The sequence below is a fragment of the Erithacus rubecula genome, assembly GCF_903797595.1.
Source record: "Erithacus rubecula genome assembly, chromosome: 3".
NCBI lineage: Eukaryota > Metazoa > Chordata > Aves > Passeriformes > Muscicapidae > Erithacus > Erithacus rubecula.
The window spans coordinates 22,342,213-22,369,628 of record NC_136689.1 but is presented as its reverse complement, the minus strand read 5'-3'; the positions used below and the strand labels follow the sequence as shown (position 1 = coordinate 22,369,628).

General features: G+C 34.6%; 1 protein-coding gene across 1 annotated transcript in view; it reads right to left on the bottom strand.

Moving 5' to 3' along the window:
- AKAP9 (A-kinase anchoring protein 9) overlaps window positions 1-27,416 on the bottom strand; it is a 106,501-nt gene that overhangs the window by 20,053 nt on the left and 59,032 nt on the right. Inside the window, 12 exon segments of the mRNA XM_079300338.1 lie at window positions 2,813-2,992; window positions 3,266-3,418; window positions 3,824-3,928; window positions 4,038-4,214; window positions 7,035-7,154; window positions 7,784-8,016; window positions 10,460-10,672; window positions 13,443-13,605; window positions 17,907-18,118; window positions 24,664-24,869; window positions 25,627-25,730; window positions 26,278-26,418. Coding sequence (XP_079156464.1) covers window positions 2,813-2,992; window positions 3,266-3,418; window positions 3,824-3,928; window positions 4,038-4,214; window positions 7,035-7,154; window positions 7,784-8,016; window positions 10,460-10,672; window positions 13,443-13,605; window positions 17,907-18,118; window positions 24,664-24,869; window positions 25,627-25,730; window positions 26,278-26,418 — 2,007 coding nt within the window.

The following is a 27,416-nucleotide window of genomic DNA, read 5'->3' as shown; positions in this document are numbered from 1 at the left end:
TCAATTAATTTCTTAATGTGACATCTCTTCTAAAGCTTTAATGAGAATTGAGACATCTTCAAACAGGACTGAGAAAGTACCCTATGACCTTAAAGAACTGAAAAATACATATTAAAGCATTGGATGAAGTGAAAGTGAAAGTAACATTCACAGACCCAGGGAACACGGAATTTTAAGTGTTCATGATGCTTATATAAGACACACTCAATTTAGATGAACACGTATTTTAAATACAAATAGACCTTTTACTAATTGTGTTGAAAAATAGCAATATAATGTGCTTTTTAATCTGAGACCATAGAAAACACCTATCAGTTGACAGTGACATTATCCTAAATATGTGTTTGCATGCATGCACACATATATGCACATGTGCATGCAAATACACAGGGCAAACAGTACACACAGACCCAGAGCAATATAATTTCTTTGTGCCATAGTTTAAATCAAAGTAAAAAGAGACAAAATTATAGAAGTATTTATTTTATAATGCATATGACCACCCAAACAAAAATCAGTGATTCAGGAAAACATGAAGAGAGTAAGAATAATACTTTCCTAGATTACTTCTAAAGACATTTTAAACTGGAGGCTTTGTAAGAGGATCAAAATTCCAAGAAATTTATAAAATTATGTAACTGATCAAATATGAAGGTGATGACTGAATGAATGTAGAAAAGAAAAGACATCCTATATTGGCTTCTCATAAACGAGCAGAAACAAAAAATGGAATGACTGTGTTGATGAACTCTAAATTCAATAAATAAAAGGTCTCAGCAAAAGGGAAAAAAATCACTACAAATCCTACTTGCTAAATTGCTATGGAAGCAAATTTAATTTGAGTGTTGAAGAATGACAAAAACTTTGTCTATATGAAGAAAAAATAAAGACAGACAAGACAGTAAGTAATAGGGCTAAGAAACAAAATGGATTTTTTTGGTTTTAAGTGAATGTTTGGAGATTTGAAGTCAACAGTGCTCCTACTGTGGAAATGTAGAAGGCAGAATAAGATACGTCCAAAATATTCAGAAAAATATAATAAAATAAAAGCAGTTATGGTATCTGAAATAGGTTAAAATAATAGAGTCTTTTTGAATCTGAAAAAAACATGCAGAAAACATGAAAGATGACTAAATTAATTACTCAAATAGTCATGTTTTTTTCCTTTATCACTTAATCCTTCACTATGACTACCTAGTTAAGTAGAATAATAAGATGACTTTGTAATATATATAATAGGTAGGAAAAAAAAAAAAAAGTGACTGTATAGAAAGCCTGGTTTGCCAACCAAGAACTTAATTTTAAAAATTCACAGACTAGAGGAAGCTCAAAAATACTAAATAAAATCTGAACAAGTCATAAAAGCATAAAATACTTTTGCAAGGGACCTTAAAGATCATACAGTTTCAACCCCACTGTCACAGGCAAAAGAAAGCACAGTGATCCTGGTGATTGCTATCAGACCAGCATAACAGTTTCTGTTCTTTATAACACAACAGAATAAAGGCCCACAAAATGCAAATACCATAATTAAAAGAAAAGCACTTAGTGGGATGAAGACGTCTAAGGGACTTAGAAAAGGGATTAACCTAAGAATTATCTATTACTATTTAATAATGCTTCCACAACCAAGCAGAGTAATTATTTAATGTCCTGGAAAATAAAACCAAATCAGAGGGTGAAATTAAGAAAATTAAGGTTCATGCAACAGGAGAAGAACTAATTCATTAAAATGAATTATAACTGAATCCTAGGTATTTTTCTCAAGGCAGGAACTGTACCTATATTACTGGGGTCATTGTATAGAGCAGAACTGTTCTGGATTCTTGAAGCATGATATTTCCTAAGTCCAGTTTCCTAAATCCAATTCAAAGTTTCATCATTATTAACTGAGTGTCTTTGTGACTGAAGTTTAAACATAAAGACTCTGTGAAATTATTCAGCTCAGTCAGTCCCCTATTTTAGTGGATTCAATATGTTCTAGTAGAATGTTAGCCTAAATGTTCAGTCAACTACCAAGGGATAACAGAAATCCTGTTCTTAACTTGCTTTTGAGTGAAAGCTTATGAATAGTAAACAATATTTAAAATAGTCAGAATGCAAAATTCAGCCACTGAAAAAATCAGTGTTTTATCTGTAGAAAATGAAAGTAAGCCAAAAGAAGATCAAGCTGATAATCAAAAAAACACACAATTGAAAAATAACAGAAAGCTACAGGTGTTAAAGCTCAGTAAATAAAAGACAAACCTGCTTCTTTCTTTCTTCCTGTCTATTTCTAATGAAACACACCATTTTGTTTGCATCTCCATGCTTGAAATTGGATAAAAGACATAGCCAGCACTGGCATGAGAACAAAGCAGTCACACAAGCTCATGGAGCTCAGAAGTTCAACTGCTAAAAATGCATTAAAATCTAACACAATCCAGCAGATGTCACTGGAGCACAACATGGAATGTAAGTCATGTGAGGGAAGATGCTAAAATGAATGTTGAGATAGAGTTCAGCTACCTAAATACTATTAAATATTCAGAAGTATCAGAAGAATAACGGATGAAGAAGAATTTAAGACAATAACTCAAGCAAAAATAAGGGTGAATAATTAAAAATAAAAACAAGCAAAAAGCATCTGTCATAAATGAGACTAAAAAGGACAGAGACATTAAGTTTAAAGCATTGCTTGAAACTGGAGCATTTGCATTTTTAAATTAAGGAAGCAATAGAAGATAATGCAACTGGTGGGGGACAGAGGGGTTTTTTTCCTTCATACTAGCAGCACAAAGTAGGAGTCTGAAAAGAATTTCAAAGTATGTACCTTGTTGTCAGTTGTGACTTCAAGTTGCTGTTGCAGTTTTGCTATTTGTTCATGAAGATGATATATTTCCTGATCCTTCTCTTGCATGATGTGAGCGAGCCTCCCAGCCACTAAATGATGGTCCTTTATGGCAGCATCTTCAGATTTCTGGAGAGCTAGTCCTAGTATTTCCATTTCATCCTGCCAAAAATCCCCCAAAAACATGTTACAGTCATACACAGCATGTTCTGCATATTCTTGTATGAGCATTTCAAGTGTAGGAATCAAAATACAGAAATTTCATGGAATGACAAGCAATCAAATGAGCTTTTCAATATTTCAAAAATATTAAGTTTGAAGTTGAATGGTGGAATGCTTGAGAAAAAGAAAGAATTTGGTGAACTGCATTTTCAAAGAACTTATTTCATTGGAGGAAGGAGACTAAATCTTTATGTTTCTCTGTTGCACAGTTACCTTAAACAATTTGTTCTCTTGTTCAAGTTCCTGCAAGTGTGTGGTGGACTCCTTTCGCTGAATTTCCAGCTGCATGTGCAATTGCTGAACTTCTTCATTTTTATTTTCTAGCTCCTCTCGAAACTGCTCCAATTGTTCTTCAAGGTTCGTGACCTGTGTTTCCCACAAAAGGAGCAGGTAAAGGAGTAGGAAGCCATAGCAAAAAATTAAATGCTATATATTTCCACTATAGTGTCTACAGTAAACTGGTTTGCTATGCATAAACAAAAGAATATGTACTTGGTGACATTCTGAGTCCTTAAACTAAATGGAATTTTAAACACTACTAAAAAATCAGTTTTTCTTAATTGGGCTGAATTTTTATTTCAGAAACACTCTTGCATGTCATAAATCATAATATACAACAACAGCTGTCATGGACCATGAGAGAATTACAAAAGGATTTTGATTGCTGTCTCTCTAACTGTAAAAAAAATTCGACTATATAGTTTACTAAGCTCAATAAAAGCAAAAACTGACAATAAAAGAGGAAAGATGGAAATTTTCACAGCATTTTACCTCCTTTTCCTTTCTGTCCACAGCTTCTCGTTCAGCTTGCAGTTGTACCTCAAGAGGTACCTCTCCCTTTACTATGATGGTGCCAAACTGTTTCCTTTCTTCCACCTATAAAGCAAGATTATACTAATAGTCATCAGATTTAAAAAATACACTATTTTGGTCTCCAGAAAATAAGAAAAGAGCAAAGCCTTGATGAATTTCAACCAAGCAATACCTTTTGCAAGTGGTCTGCACTGATGATTAAGGCTTGTTCCAATTCTCTTATTCTGCATTCCAGCTTCTCAATTTCTTCATTTCTTTCTTGTATATCTCTCTGAAGCTGCTCCTTAGAGAGCAAAAGCTCACTGCATTTGTCTGTTTTCTCTTTCAGATGATTTGTTAACTGTTCAACCTGATGACAATATGGCAAGGTTATTATATTGTACTGCACTGGAAGGGTTAGCTAGCAATAGCAACACCATGCAGTTTTGACAGGAAGAAAATATTCCTCTTTTTCTCCCATAATGAAACTCCTACTCTTTAGGTGAAACAGAACGTACAGTCAGAATGCTGTGGTACTCCATCCAACAAATACAAACAGCATTATTTAAGGAGTGGTATGTTCTGTGCCACATCACCTGCTCTCTAGATCTGATCTTGTCCTTCTGAAGCCTTCAGACTCTGCAGTCAGTTAAAAGCAAGCAGCACAACAACCCTATGCAGCCCACTGAAATGATGCCTTTAACACCTATGGATGGAATGTCTTGACCCTATGGTCAAGATTTGCCTCAGAGGAAATTCTAAAAATCTGTGACATCATTATTTAAAAGAAGGAGTTGACTAGTGACATAAAGGAATATCCTAAAACTCAGTGGATCTTTAACACTGAAGAGAATAGCTATACTTAAATAACAAAAGACAGGAAGCTTGGTTTTCTTGCTGTGTTCCTTAAATGGGACCAAACAGATGTCATGAATGTAATAAATTCACTTTCTATGGGAGACAAAACATCCAAATCAACATTCTGAATCTCAGTAGGTCAGAGGAATATCTCTCAGAAGCATCATAATAAAAGATTACCTAAAGTAGCAGAGATAGCAATATCTATCCATTTCTAGCTATATTTCAGAAATTATTAATTGAAATTACAGATAAGAAAGATGCATAACAAATCCATAGTATGATGTACACAGAAAAGTCCTGAGTAATTGAGCAAGAGACAGGGAGAGTAATCTTTGTCCCACTCAAGAAACTGATTTCAGTATTTACACTTAGGAAGTTACGATGTAGCCAAAAGGTAGAAGACCCAAAGCATTTCAAGAGATAGGAGAGAAGAGGACCAGAACATAAAGCTGACAGGATGGTATTATTGACGTTATCCATCCATGAGTAACATCACAGTCTGAAGTGACCTCAGAAAAGTCCTGAGAGAGAAATGGAAAAATAAAAATCAAGTCTAGAGCAGACTCTATGACAACCCTCCCTGGAATAAGTTGACAAAGCTGAAACAGCAGTAAGAAACAAATTTAGTTATAAACCAAAAAAGCTCATGGCATTGCCTCAAAGCAAAAGAGGATTTTAAAAAATGGGCAACTACGAGAAACAGAACAGCTCTCTCAAAAGCATGATAAATAATGAAAATATGTATATTTACAAAATACTTCAAAGAATACTGTGACATCAAAGTATACTATATAGTAAGAATTCATACCACATTTGATAAGATAAATGTCAATCTAACACATTATTGAAAAATCACATCTATGATTTCCAGCACAGCACATTTAACATCACCTATATCTAAACCAGCTCCTATATCTGTGGTGCTTGCAGAACATTATCTTACTGTCTTTCTACCTAATAAAAAATTCAAATTTAAAACATCATGTATGAATCTCAAAATTTTAATCACAGCTAAAGCTGTCTTTCATTTTACAACATATGCTACAATGGAAATTTAAGGTATCTGCCAGCTTAAGAATGTACACATGTACTTACAAATATATGTATATGTACTTACAAATCAGGATGAATTTTACATACAAATTCTGAACAAATAGGACAATTTTTATTATGCTATCAAATTTGAACTTTTCTTGGGAGAATTTTTTTTTAATGTGAGAATTTTAACCAGGAATTCATATGCTATCCATTCCACAAATAATAAACAGACACGTAACAAAACGAACTCCAAATTAATATCCTGGATTCAGGAAAATTAATTGTGCTAGAGCCACCTCCATCTGTGTAAAATGTCAGCAAGAGAGAAATGTGCTCACTCTTGGCAACAGAAGGAAATAGATGTAGAATTGCTCTGTATGTTTTGTTTAACACGTACTCAGCTAATTCCAGACGATTCACTGTTCACAGAGGCTGATGACAACCATATCCCTTGGTACTGATCAAACACTGTCATATTTCATATAAACCTTTGTACTAAAATATATTTAGAAATCCAGTGAAACACAGTCCTAAACCTGAAAGTTCCAAATAAGTAAGTACTTTGACACGCTCATCTCACATATAGCAATTTATGTCCTATTACTGTCTGCGAGTCTAAACTATATCCTAGAATCATAAAATGGTTTTGGTTGGAAGAGACCTTAAAGGTCACCCAGGTCCCACACACCTGCCACAGGCAAGGACACCTTCCACTATTTCATATAATATAGAGTATGACATATTTCTAATATTTAAGAATTGAATGACAACAACTCAACTACTCCAGTAAGATCATTGATTTGAAAACAAAGTTTAATGCAACAGAGGGCATTTTAATACTGAAAATCAAGTAAGAAAATAATGCAAAAGTATTAGCCCTGATCAAAAAAGCAGCACACAAGAAAACCCACCAAAAAATAAAATGTGGGTTAATGCTATAAACAGGATGTCAAGAAACAACATAAGAACATGCAAAATTGCCAAAATAGTCTTGAATGTTTCCACGACCTTTGGTGAACAGTGGATTTTCTAAGTTAAGTCATAGGAGAGAACCTTACTGAAAGTCAAGAAGTTTTCTGTATGTCTGCTACTAAAACCAAACAGCCTAAAATTAAACCCCAAAACACAGTTCCACCATTTTCCTGCAACACCTTCAATATCAGGGCATTTACTTTCCTGGCTTACAAATGAATGCAGAGTAGGTACACCACAAAATAGTTTCATTATAATACCTTAACAGCTGTCAGCTTGTCATTTATATTCATTGAGTACAAGTAATAAAATGTGCTACCTCTCTGGTTTGATGTTCATTGACTGGCTGACTCCTCTGTGGAACCTTCAGCTGCTGTTCCAGCTTCTGTATCTCTTGCTGGAATACATCTCTCTCGTGCTCTCGGTCAATTGCTTGCTCCTGAAAGTTAAGAAATTATGTGGATACACCATTTGATTTAAAAACTATCCAAGCTGAGTGTCATCACTTCTAACTTGGATTAACATAAGGCTGGTAACAGTAATGTCAGTATTTATAAGGCAGCAGAACCTCCTGCAGGCACCATAGACATCTTTATCATTTGGGGCAAAAAATGTAGTATTTTTAATAAAAAAATTAGCACACCAGAGACACATCAAATAGTATTCCACAAAAATGACAAGTTTGTTTTTTCTATTCTAGGAACACCACACAAATAACAGTAAGACAATACTTTATGATTTCTTCCCTACTGTCTATCTTTGATAAATTTAGAAAAATAGAAATTCAAAATAGAAATTAATTCTGGGTTAATATTATGAAAAGCCACCAGAAAAGTAAGACTATAAATTGCTTGAAATACAGAGCTGTTCTAATCAAGCACTTCCAATTAATTTTCAACTTTCAAAATGTTACTGAATTCTTGGGCTGGAACCTATAACACTGCTTATGTTTGCTATCATCCATCTATGTTTGCTCAAAATCTGAAAAAAAATTACCATTTTTCCCTGAACCAAACTTCAGTAGCAGTGCTACCCACCTTCATGATAACTGCCTTTTGCCATACTTACATCTAGAAATTTTCTTGTTTTCTCCAGCTGCTTCTCCAAGGCCTGGTTTTGCTGCCTTAAGTCCATTAGTTCTGCATTTTTCTCTTGTTCCAGCTCTATGAAACGATTGACCTGTTCTTCCAAGTCAATTTCCAAGACTTTAACTTGCTTCTGAAGGTCATCATACTCTTTTTCAGCTTGACGTTGTACTTCAATTTTTTCCTTCATTAGCTTTTCTGTTTCCTCCAATAATTCTAAGTATAATAAAAGCATCACCACTTTTAGATATGAATAGTAAGCAATGTTATGAAGTAAAACCACTCCCCAGGGTATCCATGCTGTAATCTGCAGAAGGATGTGAACTGGCTTGGGTTTTTACTATTTTTCTTTTTTTGAAAATGTATTTTCTTCTGAGAAATAATAATGATACTGACTGAAGCAAATTCATATTAAAATTACTATCCTTTAGGTAGTCTTCAAAGGACTGTTATTGAAGGTGCATCAAATCACTTCCCTGTTTAAGTTTCAGATCAATTAAGAGGCTTTTGTACAATTGAAAAGAAAAGAAAATGCATGGGTTCAAACCACAGCTAGAGTCAGCACAGGCATTAACAGTGATGCACAGAAAACCCAACCCTCTTCTCATCCCAATCGCCAGTAAAATCAATCCACTCCCAGATTTCATTATTTAATGTGATACATTTAAATAATTTGAGGGAAATACTTAGGGAAAGACTTAGCGAGGTTGCTGGGCAGACAGAGAGGAAAATTACTGACCTGCTACTGGAGCTTGCAAAATCAGTGACTGCATGAATGCCCAATTTTGAGTCATCATGAAAAAGCCAGCAAGCACATACACAGGAAAGCCCCAAACCACTGTAAGACTCTTAAGCCACAGCCCACTGAAGTGCCTACTAAATAACTGTACAAACCCCTTGAGGTAAAACCCAAATGGCAAAGTGCACTTACTTTTGGAGAATCTTAAAAACAGGATTGATATTTAGACAGAAACAATAAAATTTACTTTCACTAGAGAAGAAAGATCCTTCAGGCACCATCATCTTACATCTTATGTAAGCAATTCTCATTTCAAGGTAACCATTATATACCAATATAATAAGATGTTTAATTATCAGTGAATGACTCAGCTGTATTTGGAAATAAAAAGAAATAAAAGACTACAAAAATGTCTCTCAAATACCATCTAAGTAACTGTAATTCGTAGGTGAATAAGATGATGGTTATTGATGAATTTGCTTATTATGTTTAGAAATTAAAAGAAATGTTGTTAGCAAAATGTAGAACTGAGTATGAAATACAACATCAAAGCTGCAGGCCAGTAAGAATTACAAGTAACGTCAGTAAGCCAAAAGCCCAATAATCCTGATTAACAATGTCAGTACGTGTAAGTCTTCCACCCAGTTACAGATTGGCCATGCAACATACAAACACACCTGCTTGGGAAGCTGCATCGATTGCAGCATCTACTAGGCCTAGGAGAATAGAGAGAGAGAAAACAAAAAAAAAGAAGCAAAGTAATTTACATGCCAGCTATAGTTTTCTTGTGGTGCAACAATGTAAGAGAAAATGAAGCCAAAGATAGATGTGGCATTTAATGACAAAGTTGTTGAGATAACGTAGGGAATGTGACAAGTTATTCTGGTATGCATGATATTAAGTGCCTACACATATTTATAGAATTGTTTATCCTTATAACTCTTAAACATGAAAATAATTCTAGTATACTTAGAAGCCTAAACTGTATAAAAAATAACTAAAGTAGAATCACAGACAGGGATCTTTTCTATTACAGAGTAGGAACCAGAAGGTTGTTCTTAAAATTTTGTTGTTACAGAAAATTGCAGAAAATTGCAAATACACAAGATGTGCAATCTATAAAAATGTCAACCTTATAAATGGGAATAAACTTCTAGAAATTAAATAAAATAATAACTAAATCCTGCAATTTACAATGAAACACTGCAACACTTGAAAGATGAGTACTTCTTAAAACACTAGTGTTCTAATTTTCTTCCTCACTCCAACATGAAATATTAATTTCAGTTATTAGCTTAGGAAGAATTAAATGACACATTTACTTCATGAGGGTAAATGGGTTTTTTTTGAGTAAGCAGTTAGTTGGATTACATTGACATGGTATATATCTGAAATTTTCACCATCAGGGCTGAAAGTTTTCTTTACTGGTAGATAAAAGGCTCCTTATAATGCAACTGTTGAGCTATTCTTCCCTGAAAGAGGAATTTATTGGAAAAGTTTATCTTCTGTGACTAAAATAAATACAGCCATCACATGTAGTACAATCATGTTCTGGTAGGTATGCTTCCTAGTCTGTCTTTAAGTTTGTTTGGGAAGTATTTAAACAGTATTTTTATCCACTGTTGCTATTCCATCTCCAGTGGTAATCTAAATAAAAGCAGATTTTTGGAGATAAAGCTTTTTCTGGCTTAAAGAACAACTGTTTTCTCAACACTTCTAAAAATTCAGTCATTTCTTGTTTAAAAATCAAAAGTTATCATGCTAATATTAGGCAACAAGTGTAAAGATACCCCAGTTGGTGCTATCACATTTTTATTAACGATCACAATGGCACTGGGAAGAAGCCTTTGCCAAGAGTAGTGACTATTTTATTTGGAAGAATAAGCAAATGTCATAGAAAGATTGTGATGAATACATACGCTGCTCTACTGGCCCCGCCTCTGCTCGCATGGCGTCCTTCTGTCTGCAGAGTAACTCCTTTTCTTCCTGGACCTGCTGCTGTTCAGCCTCTAACTCCTGCAATTTGTTACCTGTACACAGCAGCTCTTGCTCTAGATGGTCAATTACATCTGTTTTTTCCTGGAGTTGTTTTTCCAGAAATGCTTTCTCATCTGCATAACCATCAATGAGGCCTGTAAAACATCCGTTTGGAGGCAGATTTAATAGACAATCAAAACCAATTTTTTTTTTCTCGTTGAAGTCATTATTGTATTCTGAATTGCATACGCATATATATTAGATGCTAAATATCTGACAATTTCTATTCCTGTCCTTGCTATCCTTTCATGATGAACAAATTACAGAAAAGATACCAGAACACCAAATACAGCTCTTAATCTTTACTCAACACAAAGCCTCTGGAGCAAACAGGAACTCCAAAGCCAAAGAAAAATATGTATGCAATAATGACAAGAGAAATAATACATTTAAATCAATTCAGTATAAATCACTATAAATCCAGTCTTGACTCAGTACTAAAATGGATTTTACCCTATCTTGAGAATGTAGAAAAACTAAAAGGCATTTCCATTTGTTAACCATGTAGACCCATCTCTTTTTTCCATATTTGAATTCAGAGAACACAGACATATAGGACTGGATACTGAAACAGAAAATACTGAACAAGAAACATAATTTGTAACACTTCAAAACTTTGAGACAATATGAACTCCAGTGGTTATTCTCACCATATCAGACACTGTTCAGAATGAATACTTAACAGATTTGAAATTGAGAGAGCATTCCCAGGTTAAATGGAAGGCACACTCCCACAAAAAAGTTACAAAGTCTGCTAAAATCACACGTTGTGGTATTTATTTCTGCCAGGGTTTCTTTGGTTTTTTTTTTTTTTTTTTTGAGATGTAATGAAAATTGTCAGAGTTCAGTGAACAATTTTGCATTAGCTTTTCTATCACATCAGATAAGTCATATCTGACACCACTAAAACCCAAGAGGTTTGAAAATGTCTCAGCTGCAGCAGCATTTGTGATTAAAAAAAATGATTACAAATGACACATTTAATCTCAAGAGAAGACAAAGTACCATCAGATGTATAATGAACTAAGACATTGTTCTGCATACCTACCCAAGGAATTCAATAAAAGAATGCAGTTTGTCAGAGCATGCTCACAACTCAGTTCAATGAGCAGAAATCAAATAAAAAGAGTTCTATGACATCTTTGTTTTGTTAAACCAACAGCAACAAAAAACAGTGCCAGTCATTTAAAAGTGCATTAATTTCAAATGCACCTAACTTAAAACTGTGCAATATATTTATCAAGGGCTAAAACTAACATCTAGTTCTGTCTCTTATATTCTAGAACTGTTCATGAACCAAATCAACACAGCCATTTTGTCATAATAAACCAGGCATTTTTACTTTATTGTTGAAAATGTGTGAACAGAATTTCTATCAAGATAAAATATTATCCTGCAAAGAAAGCAGCAACATATAGCTGCCCACATTCTGAAATTCTTCAATATTAAACATTTTGTAACTCCATCTGTATCAGAATATAGATTCTTAGGTCATTTACATCTTGTGGAAAAGTTCTTTGTATGCATGTTGTGTTCCAAACAATCTTTTTTCATTCTTATTTAATCATGGGAAAAAAAGTAGTAATGCCTATTTCAGATTTTAATCTATTCCCTCTGAAATAAATTTTAATCCTTTCTGATTTTGCTAAATCTACTAAAATGTTGCAGCCATTACTGTTGTTGCTGACACATAATATTCATGCTGCATGAACTGACAGGCCACCATGTGCCCATCACACCACATTTTAGACACATGGCTTAGAAACCTGCACTGCTTTTCAGCTTATGTGTAGCCCAGCTAATAACAGCAGGTGAAACCACAAGGGATTCTGAAACCATAATGGTTCTGTGTAAAAAGAAGAGGAAACCTGGCAGGGTAGCATTCTCCAGGAGCAAAATTTGACTATCAAACTTCACTCTATGCTTCCACTTTGAAAGAGAGATGTCTGCTTAGCTTCAAAACTATCAAAAATATCTTTCTACTTACTACCACAGAGATCCTATCTATAGAGCAGGTGCTTTTTGCATCTTTTCCTGATGCTAATCAGAGATAATGATGGAAATGTTGGATGGCTACAAAACATTGCACTCTCAAAACAAGAGAACAAATAGGTTTGAACATATTTTCCTGATGTCAGAACAGATTATTAGATTTTCCCTGTTGTATGACCCTACAATTTTTAACTGCTTTCTTAATACAGCTGCAAATACACTTTTTGAAAGTGCAAACTGAAACACATCACCACCATATAATCACATTCAGATTAAACATTCTGTGTCAAGGTCAAGAGGCAGCAGGCACAAACTGAAATATGGGAAATTGCACTTCAACATATGAAAATAAGTTAGTAGTTTTTTTCTTTTCCCCTCATTGACACTGGTTGAACACTGGAACAGCAACTCAGAGAGGCTGTGGACATACAAAACCTGACAACATTGTCCTAGGCAAGCTGCTCTACCTGATCTTGCTTTGAGAAAGGGGTGGGAATATTTGATCTCCAGAGGTACCTTCCAGCCTCAACTATTTCTGATTTTAAGTTGTTAAAATTTAAGCTTGTCTGCACAATCAAACATGTTATGTGATGATGAAATATATTAATTTTGAGGATCCAAACACATACACAACCTATTATTTTAAATATTGTCATGCATATTTTCAGACAGTAAGTGAGTCAAAATTGGAAAACAGAATCACAGTGTGGTTGATGTTGATAGGAACCTCCAGAGGTCATCATGTCCATAACTATCCAGAAGGCTGATAATATTCTACAATTTGCAAAGAAATTGATCAAATTTACAATTTATTTAACCAGTTAATAAGTAAGTAGGTGAAAAGTCCAACAACTCATCAAAAAAGCTACTCACCTTCAGCTTTACTAAGCTCCAAAGCCAACTGCTCTCTGGCTTTGGTTTCTTCATTGAGACGTTCTTGTAGCTCCTCCTGATACCTGATAAATTCTGTGGCCTCTTGCTGCTTCTTGAAGGACTCTCGCATGAGTTCTGTCTGAGTGATTTTTGCATGTTCAAGCTATCACAGGGAAAAAAATTACAGAAATTAGATAAACACCTATCATTCCTATTTAATTTACAGTTGCTTTACAGTGTGATGGGAAGCCTCACATAACTTCACAAGACATTTTATAAAATCTTTATTGAACACTCATATGCAGAGTATAAGATGAAGCCTGACTTATAAAAGTCTAAGCAAACATTCTTTGTCAGTAGAGTGAGCTCCATGAGCCACCTGGCTAAATCCGTGTCTTTGTTCCGGTAATTCCTGATTTATGAGTGTACACTAGATTCACCTTTGTTTACACAAGAGTTTTTCACTAAATATGAGTAAGCTACCACCCACCACACACTTAGAATGGCTAAAAACCATATAAAACTGGCAGAAGCCTTATCATAGATTGACTGAAATGGTGCTTCATCTCCTTTTCTCCTTAACATGAAGATTGATGAGAACACCAGGAAAATGTGAATTTTCACAGTATTGCACATTTCAACCAACAAGGGAGTAAAACAGTACTTCTTCCAAGAGTGTCAACCTAACAGAATTACTAAGATTTTTTTTTATTATTCTTCTCCACTTGTCTGGTGGGTTAATATTTAATATGTACTGACACAGATGCAGCATAGTTTCACTGTGCCACTATCCTGAAGTACTTGAAAACCATGTCACATAAAATTGCATATTTACAGTTTAGACGTATCCAAAATGGTAATTTCAAAACTGATTACAAATACAAATGTAAAATAATGCATAAAGATTGAACAGTTAAAAGTTTTGACTACACAAAATCCATCTAAGATAACATCAAACTGAAATCAATTACCAACATCTTTACTTCTTAACTATTAACATTTATTGTCTACAGCCACGTGTCTGAGGGACACACTGTTAGACCTGAACTCTGCATGAGTTTTTGTGTGGCTTGTATTCAAAATAAGACAATTTATTTTCAACAAGAACAATAGATGTCAGAAAATGAAATAACATTTTATGCTCCTTTAGTGTTCTTTTAGTTTTGTTTTGGTTTTGATTTTGTTTCTTTGTTTGTTTTGCTTTTGTTTTCTACTTTTTAATATTTTGGTTATTGGCAGATATTTGAAAGACAGTAATATCTACAGTTTCTATAAATTATTCTTTCTCTTGATTTCTTAAACTATAAAAATTTTCTCACTTAATCCCACTAAGATTGTGAATATGAGGAGTTTGCTTCAAAAGCTCAGAAAAATGGGTTAAGTAACATTAAATAGAACAGTGCACACAGAATTATCCACTTACATGCTGAAAAGAAAATCTGAATAATCAATCTCTTTTATAATACACTGAATTTGAATAATTTCTTTTCTACAGCATTCCTTTTCAGATAGGCATCATTAACATGTTCATGTTAATTATTTATTCTGACAGGCTTTGAAAGGTCTAAATACTGCAACTATCTGAACTGGTTTAGATATTTTTGAACATCACAGAGCACCCTTATTTTCTCCTTTTATTTTCAAGTGCTTAATGGAAGACCCACCTCAAATAAAACGAAAACATATGATAGATTTACTGTACATAGATAACTGTAAAAATGGCTTCCTGAAATGCATGAAATATTCTGGCTAAAACTCAGAATAAAAATTATTCTCCAGCTTTTTTCAGTAACACCTCAAAGTATTATTAAAAATAACACAGGGCAAAACCACAAAGAAGTACAAACACAAACATGATTTTTTAAGATCAACAATTTCTCCATAGGATCACTGCAAGTGAGCTGCCAGCTTGTGCTAGTTACTGTTACTAGTCAGAGCACCAAAGCTAAAAGAGAACAACTTTGACTACAGGCTCTCCCCCACTGCGAATCATTCTCAGTGAAAAAAATGAAATGTAATATGTAACAGTGAACTGCTTTAAAAGGAGATCTCAAATATCTGGAATTCAACATATTTCTATGTCTGATACATTTCTTGTATTAGAAAGGACCAGAGAATTGTATAATTAAGACTGTTTCAGTGCCCACTGAACTCTGACGAGGAAAAATGCCTGTCAGCAGTACAATTTTAACACAGAGATAAGTTTATATAATTTTTCTCTGCATCCTCTACTATTTAAGCTTAATTTCTTTTAAAAACTTGTATACTTACTGAATAGGGAGGTGTAGGCAAGGAGATTTTAGAGACAACTTTTAAAATGTGCCCATTTTTTTTGTGGCTGAAGTGAAAAATTGAAGTATTTACAACTACAGAATTATTCTCATCCAAGTGTTCAGTGAAAGGAAAAGGATATGGTAAAGGCACACGAGATTCAACCTCATATGTATCTTCTTCTTGGCCCTCAGTCCACAAACCACTAAACAGATTAGATGCCCAGTAGGTGCGGTAAGAATCCATTCCAAAGAATATTTCTCTCGCTGTCTTCTCAACTGTCTCGTGGGTATTTTGCACTAGCTAGGCTGGCTTTAGAAATTTCTGACAGGAGTTTATAACAGAGCACGTGCATTTAACAGACTGAAGACACATATCAGCACAGTCAATGACAAACCCACTCAGGATCAGCAGGAAGCCTCAGATCACTCTTCAAGCTGAGCAATTCATGGGTGGATTAATCCCAAACAAAGAGGTACAGAAAAACTTCTTATGGTCACTCCTAAAAAAAATCCTTCTTAGAGAAGCATCACATGAAAAAGCAACAGAAATCTTCCAATAGCAACTGGCAAGTAATTTCCAAGGCAAGGAAGCAGAATCTTCTTCTGCCTGCACAGATACACTGCAGCAGACAAGCAAGCTAACAAAACTGAAACTAAAAATTTTCCAACTCCACTACGGCAAAGGAAAGAAAAATACACGCAAGTCATTATTTGCATTCATCCTTGTTGCTGGAGTTAATTCAACAGGAAGAACTTTCTCAAACTCTGCTAGTTTAAAGGCTTCCTGCTAGTATCTCCTAACTGAAAGAGTTCAGGGGAGTGGCCCAGTTTATTTACCAATACGTAACACCAGCAGGTGGAATTTGAATTAGTACACCCACTATATGCCCTGCCTCAAGTTTCAAACTGCACTTCAGGTCTGAAAGTGTGTGTTCAGACAGGTCTCATGCAGATTCTTTGAAGACTTTGCCAGGTGTTCTCTGACTCTTTCAAGTTTATTTGAAGAAATGGGTACGTGTTTGTATGCAAAACACAGCTGATTAGAGCAAAGGTTAAAATTAAAATCTTTTTAGCCAGTAACCAGTTTTAGATTATAAAATATTGCAGATGAGAAAAAAAATAAAGGCTTCAGTTTCTGAATATTTAAAAATAATTTTCAAGTCACCTATATATTTGTGGTATATACAAGAACTGTATATAATCCAATAAGTAGACATTGCAAAGCAGACAAACTTGAATGCTTGTGAAGCCCCTCTACAGAACAGTCAGAGAATTCTAAATATTTATACTTTGGAAAAATGTGTAAATGGAAGGATTTTTGTATTAACTTAAGAAAAGTAAAAAGCCAAACATATATGATCATCAGGGATAAATCCATCTTTGTATAATAGATATTAATGAAGAAAATGTGTTTGTATGTGTTTGAGACATAATTCTGTTGCTGGTATTGGCAAAGTCTCAGCTACAAAGCTATATAAGAAAATATTTTGACACTGTCAAATTGCCATGTACACAATCTAAAAGTCAAGCACATGACAAAAGCAGTGTGAATTGAACTAGGTATATAGTTCCTATTTCAGTTAACAAGGCAGTACTTCAGACAGCAGTAACATCCCACCATACAAAGTACTCTGATAGCAAACTGCCTCTTTTTTGGATACTATTCCTGAATCACATACCTCACATAAATACAGGAGTGCAGACTCCTTTTCTGATAGCAAGGTGGCTATGTGCTTCACTGGCCATGTTTAAATCATAGTTGGAAGAGACAACCACAGAGCTCCACCTTTTTGGCCAGTCAATTGACTAAAATGATTCTCAAGAGAACTAGACACAATTCCCCTTAATCCTCCTTCTTCACAAGCTCTGTGTGCTCTGACACCTCCTGTCTCATCTCTTGGCTGTAGCAGAATGCAGATGATCCGTATGTGCAATGAAAGACTGCCCTAGATTGGTAAGACTGCCCAAATTCCTCTGCAGACCAAAGCAGACTTCTAGTAGGAAAGTATATTCATCATTAAAGTCATGCTGGAACAGTCCTTTTTTGGTTGGAAGCACATGAAGCATTGTTACAGCTGTCAAAATGAACCTATGGGGTTTAGGTCTATGAAAACACAATCACAAGAAAAATAAAGAAAAAATCCCAACTGAGAAACAAAATTTAAATTGCTTCTCTATTAAGTCACCCCACCTGATTTGAAGTTTCATTGATAGCTTCCAGAAGCTTTTCAACAGCCGCCTGCAGCCGAGAACTAATATTCAGAATCAGCTCTTCATTTTCAGGATCTATTTCCATCCCACTTTCTGCAAGATGTTGGCTCAGCAATCCTTCACCTGCTGCTCCTGACCACATGTTAATATCATCATCTCCCATACTACTACCATGATATAAGGAACAGGACTCTGAGAAAAAAAAAAATAGTTACCTTTTCACACAGACTCTTGGCAATAGCAAACATGAAAAACTGTGCAACTGAGTAAGAAAGACAAGTCCAAAAATGATGAAAATATTTGCCTTGGTCACAAAAACAGAAAGGGAAAAACTGCATACTAAAACTCACACAAACAAGATAAACAATGTGTTAATTAAAAAGAAGCAGAAGTGCAAGAGAAAAGGAGATATTAACAGACAATATTTTAGACACACTTTCAGTATGCTTAGGGGCTCTGACGCTCACCTTTGAACCTTTATTGAGATCAGTAACCCTTACTACTTAGAACAAAAAAACTTGCACTAATACTTGCAAGATTGTCTCTAAAATACAAAACAGTCAAAAAACTCTAAACAAAACCAGACTGTCTGTCCCTGTTTCACCAACATCCAATTATGTTTCTATGAATTAACACAAAACTGTTCAAGTCAGTGAATCAAACTCCAGTGAGTAAAAGGAAAGGCATGCATGCAATTCAGATGTCTTATTAGGACAAAAGACTGGAATACAGAAGAATATTCAGTACAGTTATTAGCGAACTGAAAATCTACTAAAATGAACAAATTTTACTAAAACTTGAACAAATCAAATACAGTGCAGCAGGACTGCAACTGCTCCTGCTGCTGGGCCACCTGGCACCTGCCTGCTTCTCAATCTCCCTGAGGTCTGATTTCATTTAAGCACATTATCCATTCTTTCTGAAAAGCCAGACACACAAGGTTTGCCTACGGTATTAGGCTGATAGCAATTAATCTAGAAAACAGCAAATTTGCCATATTTAGAATCCAAGGCTGTATTTAAGCAATGCAGGTGAAAGCTAATCTTGAGATGTTTTAAAATCATTTGGTATGAAATAACAATACAGTAGGTATATCATGATAGTAGACACTATTGTTGATAAAGTCTTTTAAAATTAAAAAGTGTTATATCCTTAGACTGACAGATTTGAAATGTCTGAAATAAATGCTAATGTGGAGAGTTTTTAAAAATGACAATTTATTTAAATGAAGTACATTTCTGGAATATATTTAAAATATTTTGGTATGGTGAATTTTTTTAACAATAAATGTTTTTGCTTAAGACTTTCTGAAAAATATCTAATTTTTCAGGAAGCACAGTATGACTATGTGAATTAAGAATAGTCAGTGTCTGTTAAGCAATGAAGTCGCAATACTGGGTAGTCTTTGAATTCCAGTTCCTGGTTACTCTACAAATTGTGACTGCTGAACTAGAACAGTTTGTTTAGCTACAGAAATTGAATTGAAATTACAAAAGGTCAATCTCACAAATTGCCTTTAAAAATGTAGTTAGGTCTTGTTGTTTGTGTGTAGTTAGGTCTTGTTGTTTGTGCCTCCTAACCAGGCAGGCAAATAATATGAGCACTCTTGTTGATGTTGTTTGAACCTATCAAGCAAGTCAGATTCTATTTCTGAGGTTTGTTTTTAACTTTTTAGTAACAAGCTGCAACACGACCAACCACCTGGTGTACTTAACATACATTCCTACCTGCAAGTATTCTGACAATAATACCTGCAGCCATATATGTATGACCCATACACAACAAACCAATCTACAGCGGATTTAACTGAGGAAGGTTTCACTTGGTTTACTTTTCTCTTAAAATTGCTATGATTTTTCAAATGCAGATGCATTCAGTAATTGTTTTCTTCTAGTTGTATTATTACTGTTTCATATCTCCTTTTAGATATGTGGGGTATAATGTTACAAACTGTTTTCATACTCCAAAGGGAAAAAACAGAAGCACACTATATGCATGAACAGAACAAATAACCAGATGAATAGAAGATACATTCACATGGCACCTTTCATCTACACAGGATTTCAAAGCACTTTTGAGTACTGCACTTTGGAATGGCAGTCATGAACTCTGGTAGTGGAATCACCCTAGCAGTGGCTAGCAGTCATTTTCTGCCAGGACATGAAATATTTGCAAAGGGTTTATAGACCATAAAAGCTTTCCCACAACACCCTAATATTCCATCCCCCTGCAGTATAAGGAAGGCTGCAAAATTAACAATTTCACTTTTTTTATTCAATAGCATTTTGATGTCTTACCACCCAAGTTTGGGCTGAGTTTGGGTGTTTCAAAATATCAATAGTGATGCAGAAGCTTTAATATCCTCAGAGTAGAAAGGACCTTCATTTGAGATGGACATCGAGCAGCATAAGTATTTCCAAATGCTGTGCCAAAGTATTGATTAAAGACTGAGTTGAAGAAAAATGTATTCCCTACTGAGCCACCACACACTTACTGCAGCACCTGATGCTCTTTGGAGGCCACTCATCTTAAGAACTGACCAGGTAAGACCCTGTTTAGCTTCAGAGATCTCACAAAATAAAAGCCCACAGTACAGTAGCACAGCTACAAACAAGATAAAACAATGACATATTAGTTATTGCACAATCTAATTCTTTCCTGATGGAGTACAAATAATCTAGGTAACGTTTCTGTTTTCCTTCTCAGGTTTAGCCCATAATTCATGTCTTGTCACCCTTCTATTTCAGGAAATTATTTGTTTGAGAGGTACATCTGAATTGTGCAATGATTATTGCTTGTAAAATATTTTTAAAAAATTATACAAAATGACTGTAGAAATGTGCAGTTGGTTGCAAAATCATCTGAACTAGCTCTCTGGAAACTTCTGAAGAAAAACTTAACACTGATGGCAGCTAAAAAGCAGGTTCAGAATATGTCTTTTACATTAATAATGCCACTAATATTATTTGTTCTTGGGAGTGACCAGAGCAGTACCAATGGGCCTTTGCAAACTCATACCAAGATTTAAAACTCCTGTTTTGTTTACAGCAATTCTTTCGTAATTTGCTTCCACTTCTTCTCAAAAATACAAAATAAATCAATTTTAAAATATCATTTTGTAATATGAAATATCTCAAAACAAAACATCATAATTTGCCTGAAACATAACCATAAAAAATGAGGAAAGAAAAAGTGAGCTGTCACTGAAAGTATAATATGACACATGAAAACTTTAGCAGACCCAAAGATAACAAAAACCACCCAAAAGTATCAAATGCACAAAAAACTTGAAATAATTCTGTTTATAAAATGGGCTTGGCAACCCAAATGATAAATGTAGACAACAATGTTATGATTTCAACACAAGGGAACTTAAGAACACAAATTTATGTTAAATGTCTTCCTAACTGCACAGTAAAAGTCTTTTCCCCCTCAAAATGGTCTTAGTACACAGCAGCTTAGAAAAGCATCATTCCACACGATTTTCAGTGATGGAAACAAGAAACAGGAACATAGTCCAGTCTCATTAATCACCCCTGGCAGCTTAATGTTGAATTCCCATTTGGTTCATCCTTATATGGCTGTTCAGTCTCCCACCCTAAGAGAACCCATTGAAATTCCTCTGTCCTGCAATTTTTTTTTCAGTCTATACAAAATAATAAAAAGAATGTAACTGACTTAAGTAAAACTATCATCTCTTTGTGTAAACTCTCTCCTTGTAATGAAAAAAAATCAACCAAAGAAACAAAGGTTTATATTGTTTCCTTTGCCATGGAGCATGCAGTTCAGCACATCAGATGTCATGGCCCACTAAATCTTAAGAAAAGTGCTTAATTATACAGTGCTTGCTCTGAAGTTTCATATACAGAAGCTGTTTATGAGCTGCCAACTAACATTTATGAAGCAATACATATTTTGCATCATGTAGAGACAGTATCTCAGTTTACTCCTGGGATTCTACTTAGGAATTAAGAGTAGGAAACAAAAAAATCAGTCTTGTGGCAGCACAGTGTTTAGCTCTTTACTACCTTTTTTCCCTGGTACACTGCTCAGAAATAAGGAGCTCAGAAGGTAGGCAAGAGGGTTTAATATTCAAAGAATGCCACAACCTTGCAGGTTTCTCCAGAGCAACCTGCATTAATGCAGTCCCTCTAACCAAGTAAACTCACCAGATTACTGTGAACAAATGATCATTCACTTCCAATGATGTTTTATGACTGAAATTTGAACTTTAATCATTCTTCTAGAAATAAAATCCTGTGCTTGCAGATAACCTAGTCAATGTTTCTCTATAAATGTGCTCCATAAATCAGGTGTGGTTATAAAGATATGACTTTAACAATTCAGCTTTTAAAAATGCTGAAACTCAGCAAAAACAGTAAGCTGAGTTTTGCTTGTAAATACATATGGATTATGTTCAGAAGGTTCAGAGAATTCACTTCAATAAATACATTATTTTACTACTTTATTATTATATTTCTACTGGTGAAAATTTATTTCTACAGATTTCCTAACTAATTAAAAAGGAAGATCTGTTTGGCTCAGTACTAGAAAATACAACAACATGCACAGTCTTTTTCTAAAAAAAAAACCCAACACTGTCTACATATTTCTTATTTTCATAAAATAATGGGGAAGAATTGTTCTCCCAAGCCTTTTAGTGGTAGCATTGAAAATGAATAGCAAGAGACCCATTGCTGAAAACATTAACAGAATTGGTCATCTGATTCCATTTGAAGAAAGATCAAATAATTTAGCTGATGAAATAGTACAACTATTAGTACAGCTGCATGACCCCAGTGGCAGAAAGGATGCTGCAGTACCATTCTGGGAGAAAAAAAGGAGAACAGTGAACACAGCTCCAGAGATACATTACAAACCATACATTCAGCCATTGTAGGCACTGTAAGTTTAGCTCTTTTTAAAATTTGACTTTGCAATTTTTTTGTAATTTGGTTACTCCTTCCTTCATTGATATTTCTGAATTTAAGGAAACATCAAAAAGTATACTGGAATAAACAACTGGTAGGTAGGCAGCTTGAATGCTGCTCTGCACCAACTGGGGGCATTACAAGAACAGACACCTGCCTTCTTATAGGATGGTGAAACCTTATATACCTCTTAAAAATACACTAATAGCAGACACAAGTTGAAACAGTCAAACCTTTCACTAGCAAAATGGAACAGAGCTCTTTTCTACTTGAAGAGTGTCCTCTTACATCAGAATACTTCACAAGAAATTAGCAAATCATTCCAATCACAGTAAATCAAAATTACAAATAAAGGTGCTTTTAAACTGTGTTTTGCTACATATATGTAATGCAAGTAATCTATATTAAGAATTGTTTATGACAATAATTAGTAACACATACAAGTATACACAATGACATGCAGGAGCAGGCAAAAAGTGAATGCATCAAAAAGTAAGGTCAGAAGCTTAGTTACCCAATCTGCTATATGAGGAAAAAGGCAAAGTCTCAAAAACCTGAAGTTTCAAAAGATAATTTTTCCCACAACTAAATACAGTGAAATGTGTAGAAAACAAAAGTTACTTTTAAAAAACAAAACAGAAGTACAAGAATAAAAGTGCTGTTAACTTAAAAATTTCAGAAATTTTTAGACTACAACTTTATACATGTCATTGCAGATAACCTTTTGAGTAACCAGCTGAAGAATGTCTCTGCAAATTGATACAACGTTTTTCAACTTGCCTCAAGGCTTAATGTGACCTATATTTAAAGCCGGAGGGAATCAATAATATGCAATAATCTACATTTTGAAAGAAAGAGGTAAAGTTCACCTTCATTTACCTATTGTACTATAATCCTGTAATAGACACTTTCTTAATACTGAAATGTGGTATTTGACTTCCAGTTATTTTTCTCATTCCTAGTAGTTAAAATTCCAGCCAAATCTAGATGTATAACATGTTTGAGGCTTAACAAAGCTCCACACAAGATCCAGTGTGCACATGCACAACCTTAATGGTACCTAAATAGCAATACAGTCAAGCACCTACTCTTGCCCAGAAGAGAAATGGACAGACATTATCCTAGTGCAGTCATAAGAAAATAAACAGATACCAGTAGAGTTCTTTGACACTGGTATGCAACTAACTGTAACATCAAAATGCTCCTTCAGTCTTGTGCCAACTAGCACTTCTGGAAACAGCTGATGGGCAAGTGTTGGCAGTTGAGAAATTCTTGGAACTGTGTCCAAAGTGGGATTTGCATGCAAACACTTCTTTAAGAAGCTAATGAAGTCCACAAGCACACATATACAGGCTTGTCCCCTGCCAGCTGCCCTCAGTGACCAGCCACATACCTCTGTACTTTTAGTGCACTGCTGGAGATACAGCCCTTGACACCAGCTCCCATTTCCCATATATACACAGGAGGGTGTACGTGGTGCAAAATACCATGGAGCTGTTTCATTCTCTTTGTCTCCATCAACAGAAACCTCTTTTTGGCTTGACTTCTCACTTTTTCATTCTGTTGCAGGCTTTGCAACAGGATCCTAGATGTGAGCTTTAACTGGTGTGGGGCATGACCCAGACAACTCCTGAAATATTGTCTCTTAAGCAGAGATGTCATATGCATCAAATGAAAAACAGGTTGTGGGGGTTTTTTTCCTTAAAAGAAGTTTAATTTAAAGTATCAAAACTAAGAGTATTTAAATACATCATTAAAGCATGCAAATGATACTTCTTATGAAGTATAAACCCATACAATCAGTACCTTTTTCATACCCCACACGGATGCAGGGTTTTACTGACTCCTCTGTCTCAGTGTCCCATCCAGCTTGTTTGGAAGCCTGGACTTTCCCAGACCGATCTAGTAACCCAAGAACATGCTGACCAATTGTCTCCTCCATTGCTACAGTTGTCTTCACAACTTCTAAGAGAATCTTCATGAGTTTTTCATTAGCCTTCTGAAAAACATGCCTGCAGGACAGAAGCTAATCAATCCTCTGATCTTTCCCTGATTTCCAAGTGGGTTTTATCCTTTATACACCCTTGCAACCAAAGAAGATTTTCAATTGAAATAACGAGATTTCTTTTTTAAGCCTAAATCATACAACATATAAATACTAAATACACATTTGTGTTAAAAGTCAGGTCTTCTTACATATGTAAAAAATCAAAGTATTTATCATAATTTCTACTTTTATCTTGGCATTTTATCTAGTTATTCCTTTAAAGCAGAGGTCTGCTTTCACCTGGTATTCATTATAAAATTATTCCTTTCTCAAAATGATATTTAAGAAAATTGTTCCTCTACACTGATCAAAAAAAGTTACTGAATAGTCAAATGGGATTATAAAATAAAACAATCATAGAAACTTAATAGACTTAGTATTAGACTTAGTAAACTTAATAGAAACTTAATTCACATATGTACATACAATATATATATAAATATATGTGTATAAATCATATTTATGATTCAACATGTCTAATAAAAAATATATAGTAAAATAGGATAGGATTTGTCTCATTCTCTACGCCATTACATTGTTAGGTTTTATAAATAGTAAGATATGATTTAACCTAAAGTACATAAACTTGAAAATATGATTTTCTGGAACAAAAGATACACATTATTATCAGTCAGAATAAAGCTTTTAAGTATTATTAAATTAACAGCAAGAACATGATTATCAAAATTTAAGAAAAATATTTTCTTAATAGTTCCAAGCACCTTTCTTTAGAAAGAAGAGCTGAAGGTGTTTCATCAGGCTTTCTTTCCCCATCTTCATGCTCAAAGATCTGCTCTCTTGCATTGTTTTGGTTTTCATTTTCATTCTGAGTAAGTTTTGGCAGAGGGAGAGAAAACAAAAAGGACAGGAATCCTGTCATGTCAGAAGCAACATATTCTTCTTATATATGGTAGAATAGGAAATTTAAAACCTCAGTTAGTAGTAATTTCCTTTTTAATACTTCTGGACCAAATTACAAATCAAGTAATACTCTTACTATGTGGAAAAAAATATTAACAAAAACAAACCAGGAAATCCAAGGCAGGGCCAATTAGAAAGAACTTTGTTACACTGACTAAACAGTTGTTGTATTTTCTGGTTGTGTTGCTATAGCAATATGAAAAAGTCCATTTACTTAAGGAAATAGCTGCAGTAATAATCCCCACCTTCAAGCTGTTCAACCAGCTTCTGCTTACCTGAAGTCAAAAACCTATGTTTTCCACTATCACCTTTTGAATTCTACAGCTGGTCTGTTCCAGCAATATCCAACATCTTTCAGAGAAATATATTACACAGAAAGAGAAACAGTGAACAGGAATCTTTTACTGGTTTTACATGCCACGGCTGCCCAGAAAGTCAAAGTCCATATTTACCTCTGTCTGTGTGCTGTTGTTTTGTAACTCACAAAGCAGCCTCTCTTTTCCGGGTACAGACTGTTGTTTTAATGATTCCAGTTCTTCTAAAAGCATTCTCTCTCTCTCTGCAACCAGGCTGTCATTCTCCATTGAGACACGCTAAGAAAGAAATGGTGTACAGGCTCACACAGTTTTTTAAGCTTCTGAGTAAAATGAATCCTGTCAGTTCTAATTCTTTACAGACTTTGAACAATGAAATTTCAGTCTGTCTCTCTAAATCATTACAAAAACACTGAAAGCTTTCTAGAATGGAATAAAGCCAAAAGATACTTAGGCCTTCCTTAAGATTTTCATACCATTTTTATGCTCTTTAGGAAATACAATGGTCACAATGCAAACTGGAGAGAACTTCTGAATATTACATGCTACAACATGTTTTGCACATGAAAAAAGATAAGAATAACTTATTTTTATATAAACCCTACACATGTTTTCTTTAGAAGTGCTAGAAATGTTCATAGCTTAAACACAATGCACACATTTCTATGTAGTTCTTATGAACATACATACTTGGCAATAAAAACCAAAAAACCTAGCAGCCTAAGGTCTACTTAATGATTTTTATCAACTACAGGAATTTGCAACCCTGACAAAGATGTAGTTACAAACTGAAAATTAAGGTAAAAGGAGAAAGTATGCATATAAGAAAAGATCATCAGGATAAATTATTCTAGGACACTTTCAAAGTAGCTGGAGAGACAACTGATGTTGCTGGAAAAGTACAAGTAACTGGCTTTCTAGATTCCAGAACTCCTTGAGCCCAAGCTTAAACAGAGAAGAACCAGGTTTGGAAAAAGTCTGAAGCTCCACTCTGCAGTGAAAGCAAATAATTTTAGACTTTACTGATTACTAGCTTAATGTGCATTTTGGTAATGTTACACTGTTGAAATTACATCAGAGCTAGACATATTCTTCTGGATTCTATTTACTTTGTCTTTCAGCGGAAGGAATCCTTGAAAGACGTCTATAAACAACATTAATTTTGAAGTAGTATTAATTAAGATAGACTAATGACTTTCATTAGCACACCTACTGCAGGCTTTGAATAGATAAGAGTGACAGAAATTTAATTTGAAAAGGAAAACATTGATGTTTCC